At 47.1% G+C, this 14,213-nt stretch overlaps 1 protein-coding gene and 1 long non-coding RNA gene across 2 annotated transcripts in view; one reads left to right on the forward strand and one right to left on the reverse strand.

Annotated features, from left to right (window-relative positions):
* KIF5C (kinesin family member 5C) overlaps positions 1-14,213 on the reverse strand; it is a 153,652-nt gene that overhangs the window by 20,180 nt on the left and 119,259 nt on the right. The window contains exons 16-21 of the mRNA XM_059394320.1: positions 13,490-13,678; positions 9,507-9,624; positions 7,103-7,179; positions 5,770-5,879; positions 3,624-3,725; positions 3,337-3,397 (exon numbers count right to left, since the gene is read on the reverse strand). Coding sequence (XP_059250303.1) covers positions 3,337-3,397; positions 3,624-3,725; positions 5,770-5,879; positions 7,103-7,179; positions 9,507-9,624; positions 13,490-13,678 — 657 coding nt within the window. The remainder of the gene's footprint in view (positions 1-3,336; positions 3,398-3,623; positions 3,726-5,769; positions 5,880-7,102; positions 7,180-9,506; positions 9,625-13,489; positions 13,679-14,213) is intronic.
* Positions 1,333-9,496, forward strand: LOC132013899 (uncharacterized). The gene is made up of 3 exons (XR_009403135.1): positions 1,333-1,548; positions 5,020-5,129; positions 9,395-9,496. It is a non-coding gene; the product is annotated as an uncharacterized LOC132013899 (long non-coding RNA).

A 14,213-nucleotide genomic window follows, 5' to 3' on the forward strand; every position in this document is an offset into this window, starting at 1 on the left:
TGTTTCCCTTTGTTGTCATAATACTGTTACACTGTAATCAACTTCTTAGGGGCATTTTTTTTCCCCTTCATTTTGAGTTATTTTCTACAAAGAATTAGACTGCAAAGACAAGGCAAACCTGGTGACCTTTGTTAACAAGATCAGAAAACCAAAATAGTTCCTCTCATTCAAGTCTCCATGTTCTTACTACTGGAGATGCAATTAGTTCCTTCCAAGATATTTCCCCATGAGGGAGAAGAGAGATAAACTTGCATCTGAACTTCCCAATTTGTCTTAGTTGACCTACTCTTAACACAGAATGTCAAGGGATGCAGTTCGCCCGTGCTCACAAGGAATTAAAACAGGCTATATAGCCATGGAAACACTAAGCTTCTATGTTAATTTAAGTCTTGTTACTGGGTCCAAGTCTGCAATTCTGTGTTGAAATAAGAAGCACCTAAAGTCAATTGCTTCCTCAGGTGAGGCAAATGAGTTGGTGCAGGAAGCCAAACAGGCCTATTACTATGAACACAGTGCACACCACACCTGTGCGAGGCCCAGTTGCCTTCCAGGGCAGGGGCAGGGGTGCGGCTCCATGCTCATGTTTACACAGACATGCTGTTCCAGCCCCTGCCCAAGGATCTCAGCGCTCCCCCACCCACCTCAAGCTGCTGCTCTGAATTCTCTCTCTCAGAGATTTTATTCAACTGTAACCATAGTAAACATTTTCCATAAAAAAGCCAACACACCAAAGGGAAATGAGAAGACAAGACACGGGTCCCTTGTCAAAGGGCCAGGCATCTCCTTGGGGCCTAAATACAAAATACTATGGAGTCCTGGATTTGGCATCTTTACCTCATTTTTGTTTGTTCTTAAGTGAAATCAGCAGTACAGGAGGGGTGGTTAAAAACCTTTAAAACAATTTGCAAATTGCACATTTAAACTTAGGTAGCTAGCATTTGGCTTCCCACAGCAATGAATTTTCCTCCACGATACCATCATTTCTTCACCGCATCTGACTCACTTCCCTGAAATGTTCCCTGTCACAGGCCACTGCCCTCTGTGTAAATGCTCCGGGCTCAGCTTCCTGTCAGAGGGGACAGCAAAGGCGAGCCCAAAGAGGTGAAAACACAAGGCCCATTAACACAGCAGGAGAGGTCCAGCCCTAGAGTCCCAAGTGTCCTGTTAAAGCAAGATGGCTGCCTCGGGCCCCAAGACACCCTCCACATCTTCCAACATCAACCCCTGCAGTGGGCTTCAGACTCCAACCCCTGCACGGCAGGTTCCACCCTCCCTCCCACCCAAATACTCAAGAAGCCAGAAGAGACCTTGAGCTATGGAGAGTTCAAATAAGGTCAGCCAAGGGCAGCGAGCCTGTTGCCGAAGAACATTTACAGCTTGGGGTGGATTCCAAAAGCAGGTTGAGTGAAAATATCCAAGTCTAAAATGACACCAGCTGTGGGGATCGGATTTGGGGTTTCAAACGTGGATGTGAGCGAGGTGTGCCAGTAGTGAGCTGACAGCAAGAGAGGAAGGGAGCCAGCGTGTCAGTGGGTCTGTCCCCTATGGGTGAGTATGCACCAGGTGGGAAGGGTCAGGGATGTTGGGGGAGGGTAATTGGGTGGAAGGTACTGAAATGTCACTTATCTCTGGCTAGTGGGACACAGTAACATTTTAAATTTCAATATTTTTCTGAATTTTTAGAATCATCTGTAACTGTGGGTATTACTTCTCCGGTAAAACAGACATAGAAGAGGCAACGTTAGGGCCTCATCTGGTTTCCCCCTAGAGCCAGCCGGTCATCCACCAGCTTCTCTGCCATGTTGGAATGGCCCAAAACCCTCTGAGCCACAGTCCTCTTACTCCTGTTCTCAGCGGATGGTGCCCTGTCCCTTCACCTGGCTTTGAGGGACAACTAACAACAGCCCGGGAACAGAGTGCACAGTCAGGTCCAGCCCTGAGTAACAATTTGCCTACGGCCTGGAGTCACCAGGTTCTTGGGAGGCTGTCCCACATAAATTCACACAACACAAATGGAATCAAAATATATGACTGTATCAGGGCCGCCTAGGTGGCTCAGTCAGTTAAGCAGCTGGCTCTTGAATTTAGCTCAGGTCATGATCTCGGGACTCTGAAATTGAGCCCCATGTGGGGCTCCGCACTTGGCACAGAGTCTGCTCAAGGATTCTCTCTCCCTCTGCCCCTACCCCTACTTGTGTTTGCGTGCTCTCACTCTCTCTCAAATAAATAAATAAATCTTAAACAACAACAACAAAAAGTATGACTACATCCCAACAACAGTCTCTCTATTGTTTTATCATATGAAGTGACCTGACATGCTTTCATCAAATTATGAGGCTCTGTTGGGACAGTCTGTCTTCAAACACACGCTGTGTGGCACTTTGCAGAGCTCTCAAGAGTCCTCACCCTCAGAGCAGCTGAAATGGAAGTCAACCAGAGCAGATAAACCTCATGAATTCAGATGCAGGATGGAGAAAACCAAGCAGGATCTCAAATGATGAGACTTTCTGATCTGTCACTCTTGTGCCCCAAAACCTGCATGCCTCAAGGCCCTACCTGGCCTACAGCTTCTCTTGCCTTGACCCTTCCGTGCCTACCTCTTGTCTCCTCACTGCATCATTGACTTTCCTGCTGTTCTCCAACATGCCAACTCCAGGCTCACCTCAGGGCCTTGGCATAGGCTATTGCCTCTGCTTGGAAGGCCCCTCCCCCGACATTCCCATGGCTTAGTCTTTCACCTGCTTCAAGTCCCTGCTCAAATGTCACCACCTTGTGGGACCTTTGCACTTTCTATAACCATGTAATGGAGGTCATGATTTCCTTCCTAATGTTCACGTCTGTCTCCCCACCCCCGCTGAAGGCATGCTTAAAAGGGCCAGGATCTTATCTTTGTGATTTACTGATACAACCTAAGCACCTAGAAGAACACCAGCCCTTAGTAGGTGCTCTTGCATGTTGAATGGAAATAAGTCACAATGTTCAAAGTCAGTAAAGATTCAGGCACGGATCTTCAGGTCAGTTTAATTCTCGCTCAGGGCCTCTAGTTACAGCACTAAGCATGGAGGCAAGGATGGATGGATGGATGGATGGACAGACAATCATGGTATCAAGAGCTGGGGAATAAATTCTACAATCCTCACTTTTCCACAGGACATTTTATCTAAATGTCTGTATTTGTCTTAATGTCTAAATATACGGTATTTGCCTAAATATTTTGTCTAAAATGGTATGTGAAAACGATGGGCACAGAACAAGTTTCAGAATACACAAATTCAACTCATCACAAATTAATTGGGTTTTTGGGACTGAAGCGAGTTGGGAAACATGCTGACGTACCACCGTCTCCTCCAGCCCTTTGAGGTCCTCTCTGGCTTGTTCCCGTTTATCATTGAGCAATCTAAAAAAACAAAAAGGAATCATGAACCCAAGGGGCATCAGAGAGTTCCAGATACCATCTGCACCTATGGATATGTCAACAGTACCAACTGTCTCACACGAGTGGGCACTCTTGTCACATAGGCCCGACCTACCCAGAATATTGAGGAATCGGAGTCAGGAGAGTAGACTTCCCTAAGACTCAGCGGGAGGAGAGAGAACAGAGGAAATATTTAACGTGCACTCACAAGAGCTTTTCCAGTTTCATTTCCCTTTCTTGGTCCTCCACTTTCAGCTTGTTATAATCAGAGCTGAGCTTCTCCTGTTCCAGTTGCAATTTCTGATTCAAACTGAAATGGAGGGGGAAAGCAATACATGGCACATGAATCTGAAATTCTGAGGCACCCAGCTAAAGATGTGGTTCTGTTCCAACCCCATTAGTTCTGTGCAATAAAGGCGGCAATTCTGGAGGATTTTGAGGGATCAGAGAACAACCTCACAGCTTCCTCCCTGCCCAAGTGAAAACTAATTTCTGGGAACATCTCAGAGGCATGAAACATAAGGCTTTGAGAATATATTTATAGTTGGCTTGTGCAAGAGCTTTGGGGGGAAAATAATGAGCTAGGAAAAGGGCTGATATTTTAAAACAGAGAAAGAAAGCACAGTGAGAAGAATTCTGCTTTGTCTGCCCTACAGACGGCATGTACGCACCCACTCAGGAAACCTTATCTGCCCATTGTACCCTTCCCTTCCTCTCCGGTCCAATCACCTGAAAACATCTCCTAAGTCCAAATTCCTGGCCGACACAGGGACAGTGCCGCTGTGTGGAGTCTGCAAGGAGTGGGTACAGAGAGAGGAAATACAAAGAAAGCCCAGGGTCTGCGGCAAAAAAAAGAAACTTGCCATCTGGTTGGGGGCACTTGGCCAACACTTGCATGCAGTATTTATAAAACCTTTTGTGTGGCCGTGCCTGTGCGTCCGTAAAGGAACAGATTCTACCCATCTGAAGGAGAACCCAGGGTCGTTTGAAAGGCGCAGGCCAAGGAAGCTTCTCGTCAACTCACTCATTCACCAGCCCGCCTTCCTCGTTCCTTCCCTCCCCCCGTTCCCCTCCGGCTGAACATGTCAAGGGTGATTAACCAGAATAAAGAACACAGGACACGCTTGAAGGGGAAAGAACAACATGAGTAGCAGCACGGGGGTGGTCCAGGAGGAGGAGGAGGAAGGCAAAGACGATGCTAAGGACTTGCCTTGGGTAGACAGTGTGGACGGAGCCCAGATCACACCACTTACACTCTGCTTCATTACCATTCTCCTCTTTCAAAATGCAAATACGCTGTGGGAGCGGCTTGCACACAACGAAGAGAGATTCGGATCAGTAGCCTGGAGAATTAAACTCTAACTCCAGTTTGATTCCTACTTAGCAGCGCGACCCTAAGAAGCTCACGGAACCTGGCCTTGCTCCCCAGACAGAAATGCAGTTCTCCATCTTCAGAACGTGGGCATGGCGGGAGGCTTGGGTCTAGATGTTGGGAATGAGGGTGGGGGCGTCAGTGGATGGGACTATATTTCAACATAACTGGTTTTCTTGGTTTTCCCTCGTCTTTTATTTAGGGTCATTTAAAAACATTATTCTGCAAACAGGTTCAAAAACTGCCAATGCTCTCACTGTGCAAAAACATAAGAACCCTCAAGGAGAGGATCCCGAAGGCACTCGCCGGCTTGCTACCTTGTTTTGACAGCGAGGCGGGAAGGTAAGAGAGGAGGAGGGGAAGGTCATTGCGGAGCAGGGGTTCTTGAGGTGCAGTGATGGGATGGGAATATGGCCCTGGGGGGGGGTGACAGCAGAGATGAGCTGCAGTGACACCATCCTGGCAAAGCCACAGGTCCACGAGCACAGACGCGGTCCCTGAGAAGCGTGTGCATGTGCCCAGGCAGCTCAGGGCTGTGTGGGGAGCATTTCCGTGATGGGTGAGGAGGCAGCAGGGGCTGACTATTTCCTTTGGAGTATGTTTCAGCCTATCGGAACCCTTGAGTCAGGACCAATGCAGGGGGGTTCGTTGTATATTTTCATATATAATTTCATACAAACAGTGTCGCCACCTATGAGGGCATGTGTCTGCCCAGCTGAGTCACCAACATGACCCCGACTCCCGGGGGACGAGGAAGGGTGGCTGCGCCCGCCTGCCACCTGCCCCACCAGAGCCCCCAGAGGCTCAGCTCCAGATGGGAGGACAGATGTCGGAAGCTGCGCATCCAGCCTGCCGCGGCACAGGGCAGGACACAGAGCCCGCAGGCCAAGGAGGGCAGCACTGGGCTCAAAGCTGCGTCCTTCCAGGCTGGCCCGAGAGCCATGCCCACCCCCGCGTCCCGAGAGCTCCTGGGCCGACTCACTCCCGAATCTCATCGATGATTTTCTGCTTCTCCTCAATTTCATCCCGAAGTCTGGACAGCTGCTTCTGGTGAGCTTCCCGGTGGCTCTCCATCTGCTGCTCCAGCGCCTTCTGCAAGCCAGGCCAAGAGAAATGTGTCATCCACTCGTTGGCTCGCAGCCCACGCCATGACAAGCCCTGGATTGCTTCTGCCTCCTACTCTACGTCCCTCAGCTGTCAGGTCCCAAAACTGGGGCCCCCAGAACCTGCCTTGCTTTACTGGCACAACAAAACCCGAAGATCTATGATAAAACCCAGCAGGGGTTTTATCGGTCCATTAATTGAATAAAAATCTCTCCCGGGGCCCCCTACAGCTCACATGAGCCACATGGCTTCTCTCACCAGGTCAGCCAGAGGGCACAGACCTCTTACTAAATACACCCAGGTGACCGCAGACAAACCACCTAACCCACGTGAGCCACACTTCCTCCCCTGTCAAATTCAGAGAATTGTCCCTGCCCTAAGCACTGCCCAGATTTATGGTGACGTTTATAGGAGACCTCTTCACCAAAGGGACGTGACACGCGGAGGAGGGCCCATCAGGGTGAGCCTGGAGAGGCTCATGCCGTGGGCACGGCTTTTTTTGTTTTTGTTTTTTAAATATTTTATTTATTTATTTGATAGAGACACAATGAAAGAGGGAACACAAGCAGCGGGAGTGGGAGGGAGTAGCAGGCTTCCCACCAAGCAGGGAACCCAGTGCGGGGCTCGATCCCAAGACTCTGGGGTCCTGACCTAAGCCAAAGGTCATGATGCTTAACGACTGAGCCATCCAGGCGCCCCCCATTTTACCTGTGGCCTTGCACCCAAAGGGACAAGCAGTTTGCCTAAAGGAATCAAAATCCTACATCCTCTCCTATCTCATTTTATTCACCCACAAAGCTTCTTTCCCAATTATTTTGCCTACATTTTCCTTCACCATTCTACATGTGGCCAAAAATAAACATCTCTATGGTACACGGCAATCCAAATCTGGAGTGCTTTAAAAAGGTCAAGGGAAGACATGTTCTGGCAGTTCAGCACAGCAGTGCGGCCCACACAGTGACCGGGGGGGGCTGCTGCCTCCCCTTCCCCAGGAAGAGGGAATCAGCACAGACTAACGCAGCATGACTACCGGACTTCTGGACACCTCCACCTTCCTCTCGGTCCTGTGCCAGGCCGCAGTGTGCCACGGCCGGCACCAGTCCCTCCCTCCTACATGGCCACACAAGTCTCTGAAGGAGACAGATTTTCCTAGAGTAAGAAAACGCAGTCCAAATGCACGCTGGGCTCTGGGGCAGGGGCCGCGCACACACCTTCATCTCCTCTGCGTCCTGCAGCCGCGTCAGATGTTCCTTCTCCTTATCCTGGAAGCTGACTTCGTGCATTTTTTCTGTTTTGAATTTTAAATGATGATTGAAGATTTAACTGGCGGGACTCACATCCAAAAGTAAACATATTTTTAAAAAGACAAAAGACAAAAAAAAAAAAAGGAAGAATGGCCATGGAGTGAAACAGAACTTATATGACCAATTACAACCACGCTATCCAAGATCAGGCTACCCAGGCGAGACTTCAGGCCGATGGAGGCTGCCCACTCCAGTGCGAGGGGCGGCGGTGGGGACCAGGGTGCTGACTTAGAAGTGGGCCACTCTAGGAGGGAACTGACCGGGCTGGGTCTGACCTCTCCCCTGGCCTTGGTGAGAAACCCCTGCAGCAGGGTATAACAACCTGCTCTGCACATTGGAAAGCACTCTGTGAAGTTGAGAAGCGTTTGGATGCAATGCCACTATTAGAGTTCCAGAAAGAGCTAATTTACCTCCCATCAGGACGCTGTTTATTCTCTAAGAATCTAGAGCAGAAGAACAAAAAATCTAAGAACAAAGAAAACAAAAAATAACACACTCCAGATTAAAAAGGAAGGCCCCACATTTGGTGCATGGCACACCTCCAGGGGGAGTCTGTCCCAGCCTATTCTTGGTCAGGGGCACACACCCGGCACCCCCAGCAAGCAGCAGCCTGAGGGGTGGACGCGGGTAGCAAAATGGTTTAGAACAGAGTCATGCAAGTCATTACGCTTTCTATCTAGTCTGTTCCACTTTATTTTAGATCTTCTCACCTCTATTTTATTTCTACTTAGGGCACCGCTACAGAAGCCATTTACGAGAGAGAGAAAAGTTCTTTTTAATGCCAAGTATTACGGGGAGCATGCTGTCTTTGACATTCATCCATTATCACATAAAGAAACATGACAAGGTCATAGCAGGGCTGAGGGTGTTCTCGATCTTTCTAAATTTGCCTAGACATTTGGAACAAAATGTATTTACTGAGCAAGTAACTACATTAACAATAAAGGAAATAAAAAGAGGTGGCATCACCACCAATCCTACTACCCTATCAAAACAATTTTCACTTCAAATATTAATCTGCAGGCCTTGGAACACAAGTATCCATTGATTCCTGGATGTTATAACCCAGTAAAGCTAAGATTACATACTACAATCGTTAATCTAAGGATGCCTTGTAAGCAGGGCTGCACAGCCTGCACGTACTTCACCTCCAAACAACACATGTTCTTTCAAACAACATCCCATAGCTGGCTTAACTGTTCGACATTTAGGTTGGCTGCCTTTTCTTCCTTCTGCTAATACAATGAATTCTACAACAAATATCTGAGATTTGAGGATCAAAAGGTATGGAATGTGTTATGATAATTGCTATTTATCCTCAAAAAGTTTTTTTTTAGAAAAGATTTTATTTATTTGACAGAGATCACAAGCAGGCAGAGAGGCAGGCAGAGAGAGGAAGGGAAGCAGGCTCCCTGCTGAGCAGAGAGCCCGATGCGGGGCTCGATCCCAGGACCCTAGGATGATGACCTGAGCCAAAGGCAGATGTTTAACCCACTGAGCCACCCAGGCGCCCCTATCCTCAAAATGCTTTCTAAAAGAACTCTAACAATTTTCATTGCAATTCATGGTATGTGTGTCCATTGCACGGCAATGCATGTGTTCTTAAAACCTATTCCAGTTTTTGCATTTCTAGTTACCTCTCTTGAATTTTTTCTATTTATTCTTATCTTTGGAGTGCTTCCTATGTGTCAGGCACTTCCCTAAGCAAAGGGCATCAGGAGGCTGTCTGGCAAAGGGAAGAGCTGGTTCCAAGGACGGAGGGTGCAGGCAGCCGTTGGCAGAAATTCAGACTTTATATTAAGAGCAGGGGGACATCATGGAAGGGTCAGAGGCATGGGGCTGGGCACAAGATATAAGGTGCTTTTAGAAGAGTTCCCTGAGAAGCAGCACAGTGGCTGGCCTGGAGCAGATGGGCTGAGAGCCTCCCTAGACGATGCAGTCACAACTCTTCATTAAGATTAAGGATAGTGAAAATAAAGGTGGAGATGAGCAGATGCAGACAAGCATCCAGCAGATGAAATGGACAGGTCATGGGAACAGACTGGAGGCCAGAGGGGGAGGAGAGAAGACTGACTCGGGCAGCGGGGTGGATGGAGGGAAATAGGAAGAGGAGCAGATACGGGCGGGGGCAATATTCTATCTAATTTTTTTTTTTTTTTTACTACACCCCCTTCCCTCACTTATTCCATTGTTTTTCAGGAGACCTGGAAAGGCTATAAATGAGCAAAACTACATGTCGTGAGTTTGGCCAACTAGAGAGTACCTGATGTAGGCCAAGAGCTCAACACCTGCAAAGGAGTCAATTACTTACCTTGGGCTCGGAGCTTGGCCAGCTCCTCACTGAGCGAGTCCTGGGACTCCTCCAGCTGCCTCCTCTTCTGTTCCATGTTCTGCATGTAGTCTGTCAGGGATTTGATCTTGGCTTCGTGCTTAAATAAACAAAAAGATGGAAAGGAGGCATGAGGGACAAGCAACCCGGCCTGCCTGCAGTTGTCTGATGGGACTTCCTGGGTCCCTTTTTCGAGGACCAACTCCCAAACAAAGCATATTCTGCCCTCGGCTTGGGATCTGTGATCGCGGGCTAACATGGCCCTCTGTTTCCTCCCTGTGCTCCGCTGCTTCATTCCGCACTGACCCTTCTCATCACCACGGCCCTCCCCACCACCCGCCTAAGTGAGATGCCAAAGCCCAAGCTGGTTTTTCTCCTCATAGAAAACAGTGTCCTGGGCAGAGGCTTCGTTCTTGGAACTGGCACCTCTAGGTTCTGTCTTCAGAACTCAAATATGGTCTTTTCTTTTCCTCTCACACACACCAATTCCTGTGTCTGAGAGACCTTGCATTTTACATTTTCTCTTCCTAGGACGTGCTCCACCCTCCCCACCCAGAGTCCTTATCACTGGGGTCCCCACATTTTCTTACCGTACCCAACTTCGGCAAGATTTATCTATTTCTTTTTACTTGTCAGCTCCATGAAGGGTATGGAGCCGATGCTTAATAAATATTAGTGGAACCAGTGAATGAATGGAAGCTCATTGACTGAAGTAAAGACAGGGCGCCCTTCCAGCAGACGGAAATATGTAGGCACCTCCCCAACTCAAGATCTACAGCGTTCACATGAAAGCAGGAAAACCCTGGAGACTGAGCTCTCATCTAGTGAAACAACCTCTGGGAAATGGGACACAGAGCAGTCGGGTTATAAGCACAGCTTCCGATGAAAAGGATGAGTGTAAATGAAGAAAATAATTGCATTTTTGCTGGAAAGATTTTGTCAGATTCTTTAGATCATGTCAGAAAGTAAAGAGCCAAAGTTTCTCTGACTTTCGAATCCCCAGAAATAATGATTAAATATTTGTCTCTGTGTATATTCTAACAGTACAAAGTAGCACCCAACAGAAAGCTGTATTTGTTGCTAATGGAGAACGCACTAACACATTTATGCTTTAACATTCTAATATGCTGATATTCTTGACTCTGATCTCATATACCCAAAGTCAATGTCACTGTCAGACTTGGGCAACTAGAGCCTCGGTCCTGGGCCCCACACTGCAAACACTCCACTAGGGCTGTCTTCTGGCTGCACTCATTCCGCGGAGCAAAGAGCATGTAGGCCAAGGAGGCCTGCCCCATGGAACCCATGCCCCTTCCAGACCACACTCTGAGGACTAGAAACCCAGGAACTCCCTGCTCCAGTGGCCATAAAGGCCACTCCTAGGGCTGGCACCGCAGCTCCTGTCATCAGTTCACACAGATTAGAGTTGACAGTTACACAATGCTATCAGTTTCCACGAAGGGCAGAAGGGCTGGTGCACCCAGATGGAAAGAGAAGACAGTGGGCTGCAGACGCAGGGACTTCTGTTTCTACTCTTGCCTTAGTCTCCAAATGTTAGGCGCAGGACTATCCAAATGCACATATTCTCAGTACAAGAGGTGACCTGGATATCAGACTTGGAAGTGTCGGCACTCTGCCCTAAGGTTGATCATTTTCTCCCTTTTTTTTTAATTATAAAAATGTCAAGTAGTAAAGCAAATCCAGAAAGAAGTGGCATAGATTTCACCCATGTAGCAGTTTTATTTTGTTTTGTTTTTTAAGATTTTGTTTGTTGGGGACGGGGGGGTGGCGGGAGCAGAGGGAGAGGGACAAGCAGACTCTGTGCAGAGCACAGAGCTGATGCGGGCCTCCATCCCACAACCCTGATATCGTGACCGGAGTCAAAATCAAGAGTCTGACACTCACCCGACAAACCACCCTGGTGCCCCGACCCATAAACCCTACTTATCAACTATTCTTGGTCTTAACTGTATGAATGCATACTGGATAGAGTTGCAAGGCCCAGCACACACATAATTGAGCATTTTCATTTTCACTTACGTTTATATAGTCATTCTTTCCAAATGGCAATGTTTTATAAATTTTTTGTAAGAGCTGCATAGCAATCTTTCATGTAACTTAACGTCATTATCTTATCAACAGATGTTTGGGTATTTTATGTTTTTATAACGTAAGTAATATCGCACTCACCATCTTCCATATAGGCTTTGCACATTTTAATCAGGAAATAAACATATAAAATAAAATTTTTGCATTTTCATTACCAGTGAAAAATACCATAAATGAAATTACTGGGCCAAAGTACTTAAATTTTTATGGCTTTTGATTCCCAAAGTGCTTTCCAAAAGGACTGGCCGAATTATACTTTTCTCAGCAATGTATATAAATTTCACGATCACACACCAACACTGGATAATATTTACGGTACATTTTTGCTTAGTGCATTGGTTATAAAATAGAGACCTGATGTGCTCATTAGCATCTCTCAGGTTACTACAGCGGAAGGAGGGGAAGGCTGGAGCTGGCTCTGGGATGACATGTTACTGTTTACAAGCCTACCAGAAGGACGTATGCTTTTGTCAGTCTCTCAGTATTATTTGACACACCACTCCGTGCTTGTATGAATTTCCTGCAAATGATTCCAGCTGTTCTAATGCCTGGTCTGAGGCAGTGAGCAGTCCTCACTGCGACACACCCAGAAGTCTCAAGCCCCAAACACCAAGCTCAGATATCAGTGGTGGACCAGAGACGAAGTGCTGCTTTCTGAAACCACCTCACTAAAAAGAAAACGCCATTTCAGTGGGTAGAAGAGCAGCCTGACTCACTGAGCAGAGGAAATGTGCCCTGGGACTCAAAAATCCCTTCACGGCTTTGTGTGCACACATGCTTTGGTATGAGTCCCTGATCTGCCTTTTGCTGGCTGTGGGATTTTGAACTGTGTATTTAATCTTTCTGAGTCTCTCCTTCGTCATCTGAAAAACAGGAATAATAATAAAACCTGCCTATCAGGACTTTTTTTTTTTTAAAGATCAAGTGAGGGGCACCTGGGTGGCTCAGTGGGTTAAAGCCTCTGCTTTCGGCTCAGGTCATGATCTCAGGATCCCAGGATCCTGGAATCGAGCCCCACATCGGGCTCTCTGCTCGGCAGGGAGCCTGCATCCTCCTCTCTCTCTGCCTGCCTCTCTGCCTACTTGTAACCTCTGTCAAATAAATAAATAAAATCTTTAAAAAAATAAAAACAAAAACAATAAAGATCAAGTGAGATGATGCATGTAAAGAGCTTAGTGCAGTGTGGGGAGCTTTGTAAACACTCACTAAAATGTTACGTGCTACTAGTGGGGCACCTGGATGGCTCAGTGGGTTAAGCATCTGCCTTTAGCTCAGGTCATGATCTTGGGGTCCTGGGATCAAGCCCCGCATCCGGTTCCCTGCTCACTAGGGAGTCTGCTTGTCCCTCACCCGCTTCCCCTCCCCCACCAGTGTGGGCATGCACTTGTTCGCTCTTTCTCTCAAATAAATAAAATCTTTTTTAAAAATGTTACCTATTACTATTATTAATAATAGCAGTAGCAGCAATAGTTTCTGTTTTCACATATTAAGTTGGACCTTTGGTAGAGATTAAAAGATGAAGGAATGTTCCTTAGCTCATAGGAGTTTTAGCTTCCACCCAATCTCATCCATTCATTATAATCTCTACCTATCTACCTACATGTCTGTACACAGATAGAGAGATGTAGACACATCCTTTAAGAGGGACTGAAGGTAATTCATGTAATTCACACAACGAAGTCTAGCCTTAAGCAGAAGCTTGGGCTGTAATTGTTTGTGGAGGCCTTGGACAAGTCTTATATAAAGCAAAGTCCACCAGCTATCCCTACCAAGCACCATCAGACCCAGTAAGAGCACCGGGCAAGCAGATTTCAAGAGGTTGAGGGAGTGAAATGAGGAGGAAAGGGGTGACCTACCTGGGAAATGAGCAGCTGGCAGGCAGCCAGCTCCCGCTCACTGGCATTCATCTTCCTGTTGGAGTCCATCTGGGCGTTCTCGAGCTGTTTGCTGCGGTTCACCAGGGATTTGACCTCTGACTTCATCTTGCTGATATACAGGCGGGCCATGGTGAACTCCTCCTCAATGACTCCATTCACGTCTGCCAACTGAGCACAGGAAGGCGCACACTCAACTATACTTACAAATGCCGGAGATTCATGGGGCCCCGAAAATCTGTCCATGGATCCGCAAAAGGTCTTTGGATTTCTGATGAGAAATCCTTAATTATAGGACCACAAGCAGAAAATGATAGCTGTATGTGACTATATATTCACTACATAAATATATCCCAAGTTTTCTGAAACCTCAGGAAGACTGAATTAAAAACCTCTATTAAATATCATTCTCAATCAGCCAGGGTTTTCACTGCAATTAATTTTTAATTAATTAATTAATTAAAAGGTATCTGACGTGATATCAGAGGGAAGATACACTTCTTTTTAATCTTAAAAAGATTAAAAAAAGGATAACTCTGAAAGGGTATTCCGTTTAATGTCCAGCACCTTACATTTCTAGAATAGCTGCAAGGCCTAGTGTTTTTAAAGGTGACTCTGAGTCCCTATAAGAATTCAAATCAAAGTTTCAATTCTGGGGTGCCTGGGTGGCTCAGTGGGTAAACCCGTCTGTCTTCGGCTCAGGTCA

Source organism: Mustela nigripes, chromosome 3, assembly GCF_022355385.1.
Source record: "Mustela nigripes isolate SB6536 chromosome 3, MUSNIG.SB6536, whole genome shotgun sequence".
Classification (NCBI taxonomy): domain Eukaryota; kingdom Metazoa; phylum Chordata; class Mammalia; order Carnivora; family Mustelidae; genus Mustela; species Mustela nigripes.